Here is an 18,067-nt window from a genome sequence, read left to right as displayed (position 1 = left end):
GAAGTTTGGGGCTGGTGATAGAGATCTGGGAATTGTGGTGGTGGTTTATGATGTAGGAATTGATGTGATTACAAAGAAAAACCATGGGGAATTAGAAAAGATGGAAGAGGATGGAATCCTAAGAGACGCCAGCATTTAGAGGGCTTGTGGAGGTACAAAAGCCAGCACAGCAGGAGGAGATCGGAGGCATGGGGAGCCTAAGGAGAAATCTGGAGAAAGCTGCCATCATAGAAGTCAGTCAAGGTGGGAAATTTCAGTGTGGGCGTGGATGTAAATGCTGCAGATGGCAAATAAGGTAAGACCTCAAAAGTAACCACGGGATTTCATAGGCCACTGGTGGCCTCATCAAAGTAGCTTCAGATGAGCGGTGGCTGAGGAGCCACCAGGGGCCCGGCTTACAGTCTGGATGCGTCCTAGGGCCTGTTTGTGTTCTGCCCTCAAACTGCAAATGTTTTTTTACCACTTTAAAAGGACTCTCAAATAAAAACAAAAACTCTGTATGCCAAAGACTTCTATGGCCCACAAAACCAGTTTGCCAACTCTTGGTGTAAGGAAAAGGAATAGATTATTACTCTGTTTCAAGATACTTGACTGGGGAAAGAAAGCAGGTAGAAAGGGCTTATAGCCAGAGAGGACTGACCAAATCTTCAAAAAGCGAAAGAGGAAAAAAAAAAATCATATGTACAATTTAAAACAGCCCTAGGACAATCAGCTAATCAGACCATTTAGTTGAGAACATTAAGTGTCAGTTACAGACATATTTGTATATATCATCAAATTGGTATGATTTTAGAATACATTCTTTTCCTTATTATATTGTAATATGCATGAGTTTGTGTACTTGGCAAGCCAGTTTATTCTTACATTTCTTTTTTATTTTAGATGGTACAAGAACTGTTAAAAAGTGCCATTCCTTTTAATCCACATTTAGCGATAGACGATGTCCATAATTTTTTTACAACTGGCAATTAATATAGATGAATATAGAATTAGTATATGAAGTATTGTATTTGTGTATGAATATGTAGCTTCCATCTTTAATGTTCTCCCTCATATATTTTCCAGTATTAAAAAACCCTTATTTGACTTGAATAAAAATTAGTGTTTATGCTTAAGAAGCATCTTAATCTACTTGATATTAACATTTCTTAATTTTGTCTCTGATTTTGTTAATTTCAAAACCTATTTAACACTCAAATAAAAATGTTTATTTTTGCACTGCAAAGCGTCTCTCAGTTGATATTTTCCTTTTTGGTTCTTTTCAGCAAGCATATATTGAACATTAACTAGGTGCCCAGCATATCATTGGTATTAGGGATATAAAATTAAATAAGAACTGCTTATGGTCTCAAGTAGATGTAGGTACAGATCATTGCAAAACTATATGATTAAATTTAATGTGATTAAATTTAGATTAAAGATATTATAATGTTTTAATTGAGACCTTATTCTGATTGGATATCAGTTCAATGTGGATAATTTCAAGTGTCTGAAAGATTTACCATGAAAATTCCCTTCAAGTGATTTTTAAACTGTAAAGCCAGAAAAATATTAAATTCTTATACAACAATTTCGTTGTTTTACTGTTAATTATAGCAAAGGAAGATGCAAACTGTGCAGTGTGCGACAGCCCGGGAGACCTCTTAGATCAGTTCTTTTGTACTACTTGTGGTCAGCACTATCATGGAATGTGCCTGGATATAGCGGTTACTCCATTAAAACGTGCAGGTTGGCAATGTCCTGAGTGCAAAGTGTGCCAGAACTGCAAGTAAGTTTTAATTTCAACTCAAAGGTGTGTATTGAGTTTAAGAGAGACCCTATTATTAGGTACTAAAGGTTTGTGTAATATGATAAAGGTTGTTCATACTGCAGCTATATTCATTCACACTGACTTCATCATGTCTTTAGAAATTGCTAGATATTTATTAACATATTACTTTGAAATAAGTCTAAACAAAAACTAATTTTAATAATTTAAATTCCTCTGGTTGCCTAAAAAGCCAGCTTAAATTTGCCAACAATTTTAAATGAATGATATTAACAATTAAAAATAAATAAGCATTAGAAAAAAAAAAGCAGCTTTTTTTCTGAGGGAGACTGGGGAGGAGATTTAATAGGAAAATAAACCTCTAACTATGGAAAGTAGTTATTAGAGTGAACCAAAGAATCAGTGATAAGTTTCAATTTCTATTCCAGGAAGAACAATTTATACCTAGTCTACTGTTTAAAAAGAAATCTGTATCTATGGGAAAGGCAGTTACTTTCACCATAATTCTGAAACAAAGTATCGTATGGCATTTAAATGTTTGTAATGGGGTTATCTTTTCCTATTTGTTTTATTCCATCCTTTGGTCATTTCTCCAGTCTTTTCTGTGATTATTTTTTTCTCATGCTACTAATTAATTAGCATGATAATCTGGGGATGTTACCTGCATCTACAGCAGTCTTCAAATTGTTTACAGGCTGAGGACTTTTGTAATCAGGAGAAATGATGCCCATCACTGCCATGTTCGGTCTGTTTTATTTGTAATTGAATTTGATAACAATAAGCATCAATATCTTAGAATTATGTGGAATAAATAGGACCACGTGCTTTTATATTTTGGTAAAAATTAAAGAAAATATCTGTAAACATTTATTTGATACCTTGTATCTGTGCCTGGCTTCTTCTTGAGAAGGAGTAAGAGAGCTTGAAGAAAGAGTGCTTTTCCTCCAAGATCTTTCCATGTAGCTAAAGAGACAAAGTGTGCAATTTTATATGTAGAATTTATTAAGTTAAATAAGAAATTACTGGAGGCCAACTAACCCATCTTCCTTTTTACTTCTGTTTATCCCCAGGTTTTATTCAGCGGTTCCTCTCTCAGCTCTTCTTCTTGCATTCCCTAGTTTTTCTTTAACCCCTCCTCTTGAATTAAATTCTTAGTATCTGAGAGTGATTAACAGCCAAGAATCAAGGCTGAGATCATGGACAGGACAGGGGCCCAATCTTTGGGGCAGAAGAGTGTTTAGGGGAAGATTTTAGGTTTTCAATTACAATTCTTAATAATTATAACAAGATTATTATTCTTATATCTATTTATTTAGCACTTATTGCTTAATGGATATTCTTAGCTCTTCAGCCAGAATTATATTTAATTCTCACAGTAATCTTTGATTATCATTCACATTTTGTACCTGAAACTAAGCGGACTAAGTCTAAGTTATTCAGGAGTCACACAGTTAGAAAAACAGAAGTCTGAACACAATTGTAGGTCTGATCCAAATTTGATCCTCTTTTTATTATATGACAGTGTCTTCCAACTCACCGTGCCAAGATTTGTTCCTTTCCATGCAGCATCACCTATCAGTTACAGCTCCTTCCCCAAAAAAGGGTGGGCATGGGATGTTTAAGAAGTAAAGATCAGTGTCATTCATCTTGCCTTAACCCCTCCTTCTTTGCAGGACCCTAAAATGACTAATGCGGGTTCACCATAGGTGGGCCTTCAGTAAGGATAATCCTTTAGGGACCTTTGGAAGATTTCTGTCTCATCCTCTAGAGGGTTAACTCTGTCATTATCTGTACATAGAGAAAACAGAGACGGAGGGTATTTATGAACTGGGCAGTTCCCAGGACAGATTCTTTTCATGATTACTTATGTTACAAACATAAGTTTAAAGATAAGGCATCATTAATGCTATCTTATTTTTTAGACAATCGGGAGAAGATAGCAAGATGCTAGTGTGTGATACGTGTGACAAAGGGTATCATACTTTTTGTCTTCAACCAGTTATGAAATCAGTACCAACCAATGGCTGGAAATGCAAAGTAAGTTGTTTATTTTTTTAAGAAAAAAAAGATATGTATGTTTTTTATATAGAGCAGACAAGTCGGATACCTATTCAAATCTTCAACTTAAAAAGAAAACTTTATTGATGTATAATTGATATACAGTAAACTGCACACATTTAAAGTCTATAATTTAATTTGACACGTTTTCACTCATGAAACCATCATCACCTTCAAGATAATGAACATATTCATCACCCCTAGAGGTTTCCTGGTGCCCCTTGAGATTTCCTCCGTTCTGACTGTTCACTGCCCTACTCCCTTCTGTCTTCCAGGCAGTCTGCTTTCTCTCACCATAGATTAGTTTGCATTTTCTAGAACTTTATATAAGTGATGTCGGATAGTATATACCCTTTTCTTTTTTGCGGGGGGGTGGTGGTTTAAACTCAACATAACTATTTGGAGAGTCACCCATATTGTTGCACATACCAGTAGTGATTCCTTTTTATTGCTGCATAGTGGAAGTACCACGATTTGTTTATTGAATCACCTGTTGGTGAACATTTGGTTTGCTGACAATTTTAGGCTGTTATAAAAAATGCTGCTATGAACCTGTTAACTAACAAATGTATGGTGCTTCATGGCTTAGAAATTGTGTTTTAGTGATTCATCTTTAATCTTTGAAACTCTTTGAAATAGGTAGTATCCTTTTATGTGGATACTGAAACGTGTATTTTTAAAATCTATTATTTAAAATCCAGAAATAAAGCAGATTACATTTTGATCAGATTGGCTTTTAGATGATTTTACTGTGATTTTGTATGTGTATATATATTTATGTGTGTATGCATTTATGTATAAACTTGTATTAAATATTCGGAATCGTATCATGTATGCATATGTATATTATTCCTCCCCCATGGTAGCTTTAGTAAGTGCTTACTGACTTAGATACCTGGTTTTTTAGATGCTGTGTAAAGTGTCTTTGGGGTTTTGAAAGTTAGGATCTATAGACATTTTTCCACTTCTTTTTTATTACTTAAGATATCAGTCTTTCTGCTTGGTGGAATGCTTTTAAGATGTATTTTCAGCTATTTTAAATTTTTTCTGGATATTCTTTTAGTCAGTGTTTCTCCCCTTTTCCGTCTATTTTGGTATTTGCATCTTTGTGACCTTGAGTTATTCCATTCTGGCCTCTCTAAACTTCCTGAGGAATTTATTGAGGCTCTGTCACCTGCATCTCTAAACCCTGTGGGTTGGCTGACAACTCAACCTACTGGGCAGAGCTAGTATAGTACCAGGTAAACAACAGCAAATTTTAGAATTGTCTGTCCTTGGAAGCACAAAATATTTAAATTCTTAAAGTGAAAGTAGAAGGTAAGAATAACTCAAGTTTACCTTCAATTCCCAACTGACTGAATAAAACTAGTTTTTTTTTCCTGTTAGGAAGATGTTTAGAAACAATATTTACTATGACTTTTCTTTGAATGTTCTCTAGGATGAGTCAATCATAAAAGTAGTTAATTTGCTTCCTTTGAAATCTCTACAGGTAAACTAATAAATTCTAGATTAAGAACTGGTGAGGGACTAGTGATTAAGTGAATTGCGGAGGTTTACTAATTTGCAGAGGCAGAACAGAGACTAAAACTCAGGTTTCCTGTCTTACATTGTAATGTTTTATCCAATATATTATGCTCCCTGTGCTATCATACTAACTTGAGTAACAGTGCTTTTCTCCCTAGACTAATTAAGGAATATTTCTTAATCTAATTTTCATCTGTATTAGGATTTAGATCCTAGGAAACTAAAGACTCTAGATCCATGGGCCATCTCTACATACCCCCCAGGCTGAGTTTTATTTTTTTTTTAATTATTATTATAATCTTAATTTCACAGAATAGACATGAAGCTAGGCATAAACTTCTTTGATCTACGGTAATTACACTGGCTTAACTTAGAAAATAAATATTAACTTAATCTAACAAATAATTTTTTTTGAATTTTATTTTATTTATTTTTTTATACAGCAGGTTCTTATTAGTTATCCATTTTATACATATTAGTGTATATATGTCGATCCCAATCTCCCAATTCTTCACCCCTCCCCAATCTAACAAATAATTTTGCTTTTAAAGTAAATTGCCGAGACCTGGTTTAATAGAAAGGTATTCTTTGTCTTTACTAATGTTCATACAAAGAATGCCTTTTGTATACGTATTTGTATAGCTATAGTTTGATAAACCCAGGACTGTGTTTACTGGTTCAGAGTAATCAGACCTCAAAGTGCCAACCAGCAATTCTTTGAACATCAGATGTAATGAAGTACCACTCAAAAACTCCAGAAACCTTTTGGCTCACAGGTGCACAGGAATGGCGCAGTTGAACTCTGTAGTAAATGGGGTATCAATCCAATTATTTCCAAAGTACGGAAGTTTATGAGTTACCGGTGTGCTGTTTGCAGTTTCTGTTGTCAGGTGATGTGTATGAAGAAGCTCCTCGCTCCGTGGGTGCTTCTCACTGCTGCGGAGCGAATCCCTGTGCGGTCCGCACGTCTCATTCTTTTCACCGCGGTTCCACTGTGGAAAACCTCGTACCTTTCACACGTCTTTGACAGCACTTGGGACTAACATGATAATAAATACAAATGCTAAATGCAGTTACATTTTATATTAATTAAAACAATTTTTATTTATTATTATTATTATTTTTTGGCTTGCGGGATCTTAGTTCCCCCACGAGGCATTGAACCCTAACCACCGGAGTGCCAGGGAATTCCCTATATTTTTTAAAGTTAGCATTTCTACGAAATATTTCAAGTTCTCAGAAAACATACAGGCCAAGAATACACTCGTGGTCTCCCTGCATCCTCACATTCTAGTCCCTTTGTCACAGAAACGCGATCCTGTTACCCCTGCCCTTCTCTCTGCGCTCGGGTTTGTCGTGGTCTCGGCATCTTCCCCTGCTGGTGGGGCGGCCTTCAGGAGGGGTCGGGTGGCGGAGGTGGGCGGTGGAGGCCGAGGCTCCCCGGCGCAGCTGGGCTCGCAGGCTTCCAGGAGGCGCCAGCCCGAGGCTGCTTCCGGGAGCAGCCTGCGGCAGGGAGGCGCCGGCCGGTGGAGGGGTGGGCGGTGGTGGTGCTTGCCCTCCTCGGAGGGTCCTGGAAAGGGGGGCGGTCTCGCTGGCAGGTCCCCAGGGATGGGGTGTTGGTGAGGGCGTAGGAGGAGGCGCTGCGGGAGCCTTACCCCCGCGCCCCACCCCCGGCCCCGGCGAGCCTCGGCACCTGGAACTGGCGGCGCGGCACCTGGTTCTAGGGCGGGGGGCAGAGGGCGGCGAGTTCTGTCCCGCCTCGGCCCGAGGGTGGGGCCTGGAGGGGCGGGGCCTTCTCCCCGGGAACCCAGCGCCTCGGGGCAACTGTTCTCAGGTGAGGTCGCCCGGGAGGGAGGAGCCTGGGGGCTGAGGAGGGCCCCGTGAGCAGTTTCTGCCTGGCGGCCGGACGGGCTGCTTCCGCGCGTTCCCTCTTGGCGTGGTGCTTGGTCTAAGGAAAAAACCTGCCGTCGGACGGATTTGTATGTTTATTACTTTTATCTCCGCTACCGCGCCTCTTTTACTTTTTTGAAATAGGAAGTTGAATTCGTAATTCGTTTTCTTCACTTTCCTAAGGAAAAAAGGATATTTTAAGACTATAAATTTACCTTTGATTATAGCTTTGGCTGCACTCATATTTGTTGTATTGGTAACTTTATATCTATTCACATTTGACTTAATTTTATCTTTCTTATTTTAGGTTGTGCTTAAACACATTAGTTTCTGCTTTAATCGTATTGAATCAGATAATTTAACTAGTGTAGTTTTCTTTTTGACATATATTTGGATGCTTGACATAGTGACTTTAAAGCTGTAGTATTTGTGTTTATTAATTTCATTTAATTAGATGAAGTTCTTTTCCCATATTTTTTGACTGATTCAACAGTGTATTATAGCGTAGATAAAATCGACTCTTGTAATTTCTCATACCAATTTCTCCTTGCATTTAAACTTGTGCTGGTTATTTAGCAAGTAGATCAGGCTAATATTGATATATTGTGCTTTTTATCAGTGTAAAACTATTCTCTTTATATTGTGTAATGCCTTTTTTGGGGGAGGGAGGGGGAGACCAGATATTTTGCTTTGCCTGACAAATATGGCTGAGTGGGGTTTTAGTTTACCAGTTGAATGTGATCTTCTTTTCATTTTGGATCCTTCTGTGTCATTTTAACTGTACCTTTTGAAAGGTTTAATAGTCAAGTATTTAGACTAATGGATGTAATTGAAATGCTTGGCTATTTTAAGACAAACCTGTTCTTTCAATTTCCTTTCTGTTTTTCAGTTCCTTTTATTCCCTGCAGTGATTTGTAATTCAAATCTTATATCTTATGCATATTAAGTTATAAATGTTGAAAATATTAAAAATCACCCCCCCCCCCCACTTGCCATTGAAAATGAAGAAATCAGAAGTTTTCTCCCTCCTCTCTAAGTTGACCCAGACTATAGACTTTTTCTTTGGGGAGGGAGGGATCTTCTCTGTGAATTCCAACCTCATCTCACCCCCAATCTTTTGGAGACTTGGTTATGCACTTCTATAAAAGAATTGTAAATATTCTGGAGTCTTGCAAACCTGAAAGAGATTGTTGCCTTCAAACTACCAGAAGAACTTGGTTTGGTATAGTTTTGCATTACAACTTTTTTTTTTTTTTTTACTCTGGATACTTTTTTTTTTCCTGTTTTTTCCCAGTTTATGGAATTACAGAAGAAGTTTGTTTTGTTTTTAGTTTAATTAGTTAATTGTTTTTCTGCTTGAAGGCCATGAGATCTTTATTTTTGTTCAGTTATTTGGATTTGCTTCCAGGATGTATCTGTCATGGTTCTACACTAATTAGTGTTGTCTGGAACATATTGACCATTGTCATTCTCCCTTTAGGCCCGTGGAAAGGTCTAGGGAAGTGTTGGTTAAATTCACCTTTTTAAAAAATATTTACTTTCTTTACATTCTCTTTAATAATCTTTACTAACATCTAGGTGATTTTGTTTCCTGCTTTAATTCATTATTTTCTTTGTTGTGGTTTTCATTATTTTGGAAAATGTGTTCAGAATTCCGAGTTTATTTCTCAAGGTTGTTCTCTGGCTTCTTTTTGTCCTGCCCTTACTAATTTGCTTTCCGTATTAGTCTGCTATTCTCTTTCACGTGACAGAATTATTTATTATAGAGCTGAGAATACGAGTGGATAGTGTGTGTGTTTTATTTTGTTCTGTGGAGGTATTATAAAGTGATTAAAAAGATTAGGCTGTGGAGTCAAATCTCAGGTCTTCCAGTTACTAAATACAGGATCTTTGGCAAATTATTTGACTTCTGTAAGCTGTGTTTCATCATGTAGTTAATAGTACTTAACCTCACGGGAGTGTTGGATTTAGCGAGATGATGCCTGTAAAGTGCTCAGCATAATGCCTAAAGTAAGTGCTCGATTCTCATGGAGTTTCTCATAGGAATGCTTATCTTCTTTTCAGTTTGAAGAATGATACTCTTTCTCTACTGTTAAATTCTTTCATAGTTCTTTATAGTCTTTAGTCAAATGCAAACACTGTGGTGCAGGCTGGAGGTGCAGAGGCAGATAGGTGTGCCTTCCCAGGAATGGTGTCAGTCTAGCGAGTGGTATAGTGCCTAGTGCTATACCACTAGGTGTCTAGTGGTATAGACACCTATACCACTAGAATGGTGTCTAGTGCTGCTTGCACTGAAGTAAGGGTGATCTTTTTAGGAACTTCGTTATATACCGGTCATTGTCCCATAGGTTTCTTTTCTCTGTTTCTCTTTCAAGAATGCTGATGTGTTGGTATATGATGCGTTTTAAAAGGCTTTATTTGGAAATAATTTCAAACTTTAAAAGTTGGAAAAATAAAAATAATACCCATATGCCATTTACCTAGATTCACCTGTTGTTAGGGTTTCAGTTTTGTCATCCATGCCCTTTCCCCCTCCTCCCCGCCCCGTGTATGTTTTTTTGCCCTGAACCATTTTGAGGGTGAGTTATACACAGTGTTCCCTTTACCCCTAAATACTGAAATGTGTATTTCCTAATAATAGGAATATTCTTACATAATCACGGCACTATTATCACCCCATACATTTACATCAATATATCTAATCTACCATCCATGTTTCAATTTGTCACTTGATCTAATGTCCCATATAGCATTTCCCTCCTCCTATGTAGGTTCCAGGATAGTCTAGGCTCAGGTATTCCATTTAGTTGTCATGTTTCTTTTGAGTCCTTTAATCTGGAAAATTTCTTTAGCCCTTCTTTGTCTTTTTTGATATTGACAGTTTTGAATAATAGAGTTTTTCCTCACATACCTGGTTTTTGTTTGTTTGTTTTGTTTTGTTTTCTTTAAATCACAAATAGAACTTTCCTTATTTTGTCTTTGTCTGATATTTCCTCATGATTATATAGAGAGTTATTCATTCTTGGGCAGAATATTGCATAAGTGATGATGTGCCCTTCTCAGGCTTTCAGCTGGATGCACCTGATGTTTATCTCTCCCTCATAGGTGATGTGAATTCTGGTAATCTGGTCAAGCTGCTGTAAAGTTTCTCCACTGTTTTCTTTCTCTCTCTTCTATCTAATAAAACAGTACGTGAGGAGACACTTTAATACCGTGCAAATATCTTGTTGCTCCTCAGAATTTTCTCCAAGATTATAGGAACCAATGCCTGATATAGTTTTTACCTGTTGTTTGTAAAATGATGCTTTTCTAACTTCACATTTACCAGTCAGCCCCCTGCATTCTGTTGTAAGCAAGAACCCTCCCTTCTTTCACATGTTAAAATTATGTATATATTGTCAGTATTGACTCATGAATTCTTGTTATTATCAATAATTTGTAATTTATTACTGTACCTAATTTGTTTTGTGCTCAAATTGTCCAGTTTTGCCTTTGATATCCTTTTCAAGCTGGCTCCTATGTCTTTGTGGCACGCCCTCACCATTAAGCACTTCATTACATTTGGGCATAACAAGATACTCCAAAATCATCTTACACCTCCCTGCCCTAGCCCTGGAATCTGTCCTCTTTTGTATAAATAGGCCAAGTTTCTTTAGTGAAGATTGGGTGCTAGGTGTGCCCATTGCTCTGGGGGTGTTTGCTTCTTTGTACTTTCAGCAGATGAGGCAGGAAATACATGCATGTGTATACATTTACACATATGCATATCTACGAATACACACATAAGTATGCGTATACTCACACATGTACATCATTTATAAATAATGAATTTATACCAATACCTCCAATTCTGATCCCTCCTGCTGAGTTCTTTGCCTTCTCACATTCTTAAATATCCATTCTCGTATAGTAAGAATCCTTGTGTTTTGCCTGTTATTCTTGAAGATTTTGGTTTTTTTTAAAATTCCCCATTCTTTTCTTATTGATTTAATTTTTAAAAATACATAGGATATTAACACGCTTCCAAAAATTTCTGATTCATGCTTCCTGTATTTTTTTGTAATGATAAACAAATATATTTTTGTTTCCCTTTTCTACACTGAAGGTAGCATATGTGCTCTTTTGCATGTTGCTTTTTTTTAACTTAAAATCTGGAAGTCACTTCATATCAGTTCATAGAGATCTTCCTCATTCCTCTCCCTCCCTTCCTCCCTTCCTTCCTCCCTTCCTCCATTCCTTCCTCTCTCTCTCTCTTTCATTCTTTCTCTTTCTCCCTTTCTTTCTTCCTTCCTCCCTCCCTCCCTCCCTCTCTCTCTCTTTCTTTTTTTCTTCTGTTTATTTGAACCATAGTTTTTCAACCAATGTCCTATGCTTGAATATTTAGGTAGTTTCCAATATTTTACATTAGAAGTGATTCTGTAGTCAGTAACTTTGTGCATATGGGTTTTTGAAGTGCTGGGAGCGAATCTCTAGAATAAATTTCTAGTAGTAGGATTACTGGCTCGGGGGTGAGTGCGTATGTAATTTTGTTAGGTATCGTCACATTCCCTTTCATGGGACTTGCAGCTGTTCCTTTTGCCACCACTCATGCATGAGAGAACTTCTTTTCTACATCCTTGCCAACAGGCTGTCATGTTCAGCTTTTGATTTTTGCCTGTCTTATGCGTGAAAAATGTTATCTCAGTGTAGTCTAATTTTCTTCTCTCTTTTGAGTGAAGCTGGTCATTTTTTCCTGTGTTTAGGGGTCGTTTTTTACCCCTTTTTGTGAGTTGTCTGTTCTTGTGTGTTGCCTGTTACTCTTGAAGATTTTGATGACCCCACAGTCTAAGAGCTCCTTGTATAGTTGGGATATAAGGCCTTCAGCTGTGTTATACGGTGCACATCTTTTCTTCCAGTTTGTTGTTTGCCTTTTAGCTTTGCCTGTGTTATTTATTGCCATGCAAAAGTTTATTTTTATATAGTCAGATTTATCAGTCTTCTATTGCTTTTGGACTTTTGAGTTAAAATTAGAAAGCCTTTTCCTATACTGAGGCTATAGGAGAGTTCATATTTTCTTCTAGTTTTTATGTTATTTTTTACATTTAGCTCTCTAATCCATTTTTAGTTGATGCTTCTATATGGTATGAATTATCTTTTCCCAGTTGGCTATCCAGTTGTCCAAAATCCATTCACTAAAAAGACAGTCTTTGACTCAGTGACTTGAGATTCCAGACTAGAGTTTTAGATTTAGTTGGGTTTATTTCTGGAATTTCTTGTCTGTTCCATTGCTCTGTCTTTCTATCTTCATGAGCCAATACCATACCGTTTTAACTATAGAGGCTTTGCAGTATCTGGTAGTCATGGTCCTCCATCAGATCTTTTCTATTTCACATTTTTCCTAGCTGTTTTTGTCGTTTATTTTTCCACATGAACCTTAGGCTCTGTGAAAAACCTCACTGGAATTTTTATCAGGTCACTTTAAATTTATTCATTGATAGTGAAATCTTGATGTTAGGACATCCTAACGAAGAACAAGGTATGTCTTTGCATTTGTTCAAGTCTAATTTAGTGTCTTCTAGGAATGTTTTCTAACTTTCTTTGTGTAGGTTTTGGACATTTCTTAAGTTTATTCTTAAAAGTTGTCTCTATTTTGTTGATGTTATAAATGGGATTTTCCCATTCATTATATCTTTTAACTGGTTATTATTTGTGTATGTGAATTCTATTGAATTTTCATTGCTAATTTTATATCCTGCTACTTCGTTAAATTCTTTTATTAAATTTGTGATACATTCTCTAGGATTTTCCAAGTATGCTATCGTGTCATCTACAAATAGTTTTATTTCTTCTTTTCCTATTTTGCCTCTGTTTTCATTTGTTTTACTGTTTACATTGGTTCAGAACCATGTTAAATAGTAGTGGAGATAGTAGGCATCCTTGCTTTATTTCTGACCTTAGTGGGAATGCCTCTAGGGTTCCCCAATTAAACAAAATGCTGGCTTTAGAATTGAGGTATATGTGTATATCACATTAAGGAAATACCTACCCATTTTAATTTTCTCGGAAGTTTTTTTTTTATTAGGAATGGATTTTAATTTTTTTCCAAAGGTCTTTTCAGCATCTAGTGAAATAATTTATCTTCTCTCCTCAGACCTAATAATATGTTAGATTTTATTAGTAGGTTTTCTGATATTTAACCATACTTGCATTTTTGTATAAACAAACTCCTCTTGGATATGGTTTATGATTTCCTTGATTTGCTATTGGAGTCTGTTTGCTAACATTTTACTTAGGATTTTGTCATCAGTATTTATGAGTACCTCCATTTTAAATCTGTAAGACTTTAGCAGATCTGTGGTTCATGTTAGTTTCTCTTTTTCAGTGAGCATCTCTTTTGTATCAAAAGATACCAGCAGCTCAAAAAGATAAAGTTCCTTTTTTATTGGTGCTTTAGATTGCAAAGTTGGGGGTGGGTGGGTAATGAGAGTCCCACAATTTGTCAGCCTTGTGCCCAGGATTTTAAGGCAGCCTAGCTCACAGGCGCAGAAGGAGGTTTGGCTGGCCTCTGCCAGGCCTTGCACATCAGCAGTTCTGCTTTGCTAAGGGTAGTGCCTCTCTCTTCTGAAAATATGAGAAGCCATAATTGGATTTTGATGTTGAGTGGTTATTTTCACAATTTCAGACACCTAATCATTTGGAGTGGGTTATATTTCCTTAGTGTGAATTCTTGTTTTTAGTTTCTAAGCTACCCATAAACAAACAGAATTCCCTAGCAGGACCATTTTGCTTTCAGAGTAGTGAGTTGAGTAGACTTATTCAGCATTAGCTACTTCCTGATTCTGGAATGTGTTTCTTTTTTGAAGTTTGGATTGCTACGTTCTTGGTTTTATTCCTTCCCTATTTATGTTTTCTTGGATGTCTCTATCCACTGTTTACACTTTCCAGGAGGTTTCAGTGTAAATTGAGTGATATCTCATCAGATGTTCAAAACAAACTTCTTTTTCAAAAACATACACCCTAAATTAGTGTCATAAAAATTAAAGCTTAATATATAATCTACAAATGTTTCACTGATTTTTAAAAAAGGGTTACACCAGAACTGCAGTACAAATGCATAACAAACTGTTTCTGTTTTCATTTTTCCTGGTGTTTAGAATTGCAGAATATGTGTAGAGTGTGGCACACGATCTAGTTCTCAGTGGCACCACAATTGCCTGGTATGTGACAGTTGTTACCAACAGCAGGATAACTTATGTCCTTTCTGTGGGAAGTGCTACCATCCAGAATTGCAGAAAGACATGCTTCATTGTAATATGTGCAAAAGGTAAGAAGATATAGTTATTCCATTTGTTTGTCAGTTCTTCTGTCCATGTGATCATCTGCTCTGCCATGTATTTTGAGATCCAAGCTTTTGCCATTCCAGTAATCCTTTCAGTACTGAGTGCCGTTATAGATGGAATTAAAGTGTGTTTTTATGAGTCTGAAAGGCATAACGATGTAAGTGGGCAAAAAATAAGACAAGACCAGAAACAAGCATTAAGAGGGAAAAGTAAAGAGTAAATAGTTTAAAATGTGTTTTAAAAAAAAAAAAAAAAAAGGTCAACACCTGTGATGACATCCAAAAATGACAGCTCCTTTTCTAGAATCTTCAGTTGCTAACCCCTATAACCTCTCTTCTTCCATCCTTACCCCTTCCTATATCCAGTTTTTCCAGCAGTTATCTCTCTTTTCCCTAAATATTCATTTGACTTTAAATTAGAAAATTTTATTTAAATATATTTATCGTCACAGATGGGTTCACTTAGAATGTGACAAACCGACAGATCATGACCTGGATTCTCAGCTCAAAGAAGAGTACATCTGTATGTATTGCAAACACTTAGCCGAGATGGATCCATTACAGCCAGGTGATGAAGTGGAGATGGCTGAACTCACTACAGGTAAATTTGAGAGTTTTTGTTTTTTAGGATGCTGTGCCAACCAGTCAGCAGTATATTACTTTAGTAACAATGAGGGAATCCTGTGTATCGGATCCCATCTTATTTTTAGCTTCTGTACCTGTGATCTTGGTCATCTCTGAATCTGATGGTTAACATCTAATCTAGCTTCTTTACAACTGTTCGCCCAATATTTGAATTCCAGGACTAGTGTACGCTCCTACAATTGTGTTTTTTGGGCCAACAGTGGAAGTTCCTTACTGTTTGGCTGTATGACCTAGTTTGCACTTCATACTCTGGGTTATTTTACTACAAACAAATTTTAGTTTTATTAAATTTTGTTCATGTAGTTTTATTAGTACACCATTGGGTTATAAACGTAATAACAAGATTCTTAGATCATAAAGGGAACAGACCTGCTAATCAGATCGTTTTTCATTTTCATCAGTATGAATGGCAAAGTCTATAAAAGTTCTATTTTATCAACTGCAAGGGGTTTAAGTAGACACATCTTGGTTACTAACATTTTGTTTCTAGTATGCCATCAGTATACAGTTGTGCAGTATCCTTTCAAAATAATAAAATTCCAGTTACTTTTTAATTCATTATATTTTCCATATTTGAAAAATGTAAATATATATTTGGTTCAACATAGAAAAATCTGAAGAAGAATTTATGGCATTTTTAGGGATAATTTACCACCATTAGAACAAGGTGATAATTGTTGACTTAGTTAACAAAAACAGAAAAACTCATTGTGAGCTAAAGAATAAATAATTTTCTGTTAAGATTGTAACAATGAAATGGAAGTTGAAGGCCCTGAGGACCGCATGGTATTTCTGGAGCAAGCAGTTAATAAAGATGTCGATGATCAGCAGCCCACACCTGGAATTGTTCCAGATGGTAAGGATGTTTTTGGTGATGGATAGTCTGTTCTCTGAAGAAAATGTGTGTGTAGAGTGAATATGTGAACATCTGCAACTTTAGTACCCTAGATAAAAGTAAGCTGAGACATAGTCATGTAGGAAATTATTTAGAGAGGAGCCTTTTTAAATAAAATAAACTTAGACCGAAATTAATTGGGGAAAGGGCATGTATATATTGTATTGATAGTTCAGCTGTAATCTAGACTTACTCATAAATATATACTTTGTTTAGGGATCAAGTGATTTTCATTAAAAAGCAATTTCTTTCTTTAGTTATCTTTGTAATTACTAACTAGAGCTGTTGCTGATTGTGAGATGTTTCATGCTGAGATAATGAAAAATTCATTGTTTTAGATCATGTAAGCAGTCCTGTTGAGGGTTATTTCAGTGATATTTCAATTAAGCTTTTTGCATTATTGGTAATAGCTATTATTGTACTTGAGGATCTGGAATTAATGAGAGACCAGGTTTGGGGAAAACTACTTATTAAATTTAATCTTGGTCTCACCTCAAAGTCTGTGGGATTGTATGTGATACTGTGTTATATAGGTTGAATGTATACATAAAAAGCCCTTGAGATATTTTGAGGTTAAGTTTATATTTAACAACTCTCATTAAAAATTATACTTCATAAAGAAATAAAGTGAAGAAAAATAAGACAAAACTATATAATAATCTTACAGTACATAATCAGATTCCTTCCATATCCAGTTTCATTTCCATATCCTACTTAACAAACGAATAGTAACAGGATGTTTTATGCTTATATTTGAAATTGGAATTTGGCAGAAGGATAAATATCTTACTCAAATTACTGTTGAGAAAGCAGTGTTAGAGGGATTTGGACTCCTTGCTGGAGATTCCATAAGTGTGTTATTCACAGCAGCTCACATCCACACTGGAGAGCAGCGGAGGAGTGATCCACCAGGAAGTCACGGCGCGCGTGGACTTCTCACTGCTGGTAGGCCACATGTTCATATTGTCTAATCTGATTGATTTACAGCATAACGCCTTTATGGTTGCTCTGCAATTCGAGTCATTGTCTGCTAAGGTGACTTTTCAAATTAGAGATGAATTGTTTACTATTGCTAGACTCACATGACGGTAGTGCAGTCTGTGGTTAGGTGATCCTCTTCTGGAAAACCATTGGCAGTGGATTTCTAAGGCAGAAATAGAGCATGTTTGCGCTTTTATCTTAATCCTTCCTGCCTAGCACAGAGGAGAAAGAACATACTCGTGTTCTGAGTGTGTATTGCAAATGTTCCTCTTTGCCAGTGAGACTTGCGGTAGTCGGTCTCCTATTATGAGCACATAATTTAGGCATTATATAGCATTAAGATTGTTTTACTTGAGTCACTCAAATGGTGATACTTTTGGTTTTAAACCATAAATGTTCACTTCATTTATATGTATTTTCTGTTTTAAAGGTCCATTTTTTATTACTTTTAAAATATTAAAGTATTTTTGAAGCACTTTTGTGTTTAAAAATATTTAGTATGATCAGATCTGTTATTTGATGTTTTTTTCCTTTTCAACTATAGTCTTTCAATAAAGCAGGAGTGAGAAGTGAGATTTCATTTTGATATAAGAACATATATAAATTTCAGTCACCATGGTAAATAGTAAATAAGGAAATTAGTGTCTTTATTAATGTACCTAAGAAATTACCTTGATGGCATTTGAAATAAGTGCTTTTTATCATCAGTGGTCTTACTTAAAAGAGCCACTTAGGGCCCATGTCAATTGGACGTCTAACCTTACTCTTAAGTAGTGTTGGGTTAAAGGTTTAACTTACTAGTACCCTGATTTAAAATTTAGTAGTCAGTGACTATAGATACTTCTGATATCTAATTATTTTTATTGATTTGCTAAGATAAGTCTCTTTGGTTATAGATGATGAGGAAGAACAAGAATTATATCCCAAAAACTGTATTGATTGTGTTAGCATGTATGGCTAAGCGAAATAAGTCTTTTCTGTCTATGGT

The 18,067-nt window shown here is 36.1% G+C and overlaps 1 protein-coding gene across 29 annotated transcripts in view; it reads left to right on the top strand.

Annotated features, from left to right (window-relative positions):
* The window catches only part of KMT2C (lysine methyltransferase 2C), a 275,535-nt gene that overhangs the window by 154,205 nt on the left and 103,263 nt on the right, over positions 1 to 18,067 (top strand). For 28 of the 29 annotated variants that reach the window (XR_014267064.1, XM_082473737.1, XM_082473736.1 and 25 more), the window contains 6 exons: positions 1,597 to 1,768; positions 3,691 to 3,805; positions 14,374 to 14,543; positions 15,011 to 15,159; positions 15,946 to 16,059; positions 16,966 to 17,043. Coding sequence is in view for 28 of the 29 variants with exons in the window: in XM_082473737.1 (XP_082329863.1) it covers positions 1,597 to 1,768; positions 3,691 to 3,805; positions 14,374 to 14,543; positions 15,011 to 15,159; positions 15,946 to 16,059; positions 16,966 to 17,043 (798 nt within the window). In the remaining variant the exon portion in view is untranslated. The remainder of the gene's footprint in view (positions 1 to 1,596; positions 1,769 to 3,690; positions 3,806 to 14,373; positions 14,544 to 15,010; positions 15,160 to 15,945; positions 16,060 to 16,965; positions 17,044 to 18,067) is intronic. The other variant, XM_082473739.1, reaches the window with a different exon arrangement.

Source organism: Balaenoptera physalus (assembly GCF_965194825.1).
Source record: "Balaenoptera physalus genome assembly, chromosome: 8".
Classification (NCBI taxonomy): Eukaryota; Metazoa; Chordata; class Mammalia; order Artiodactyla; family Balaenopteridae; genus Balaenoptera; species Balaenoptera physalus.
This window is presented reverse-complemented; position numbering and strand designations above follow the sequence as displayed.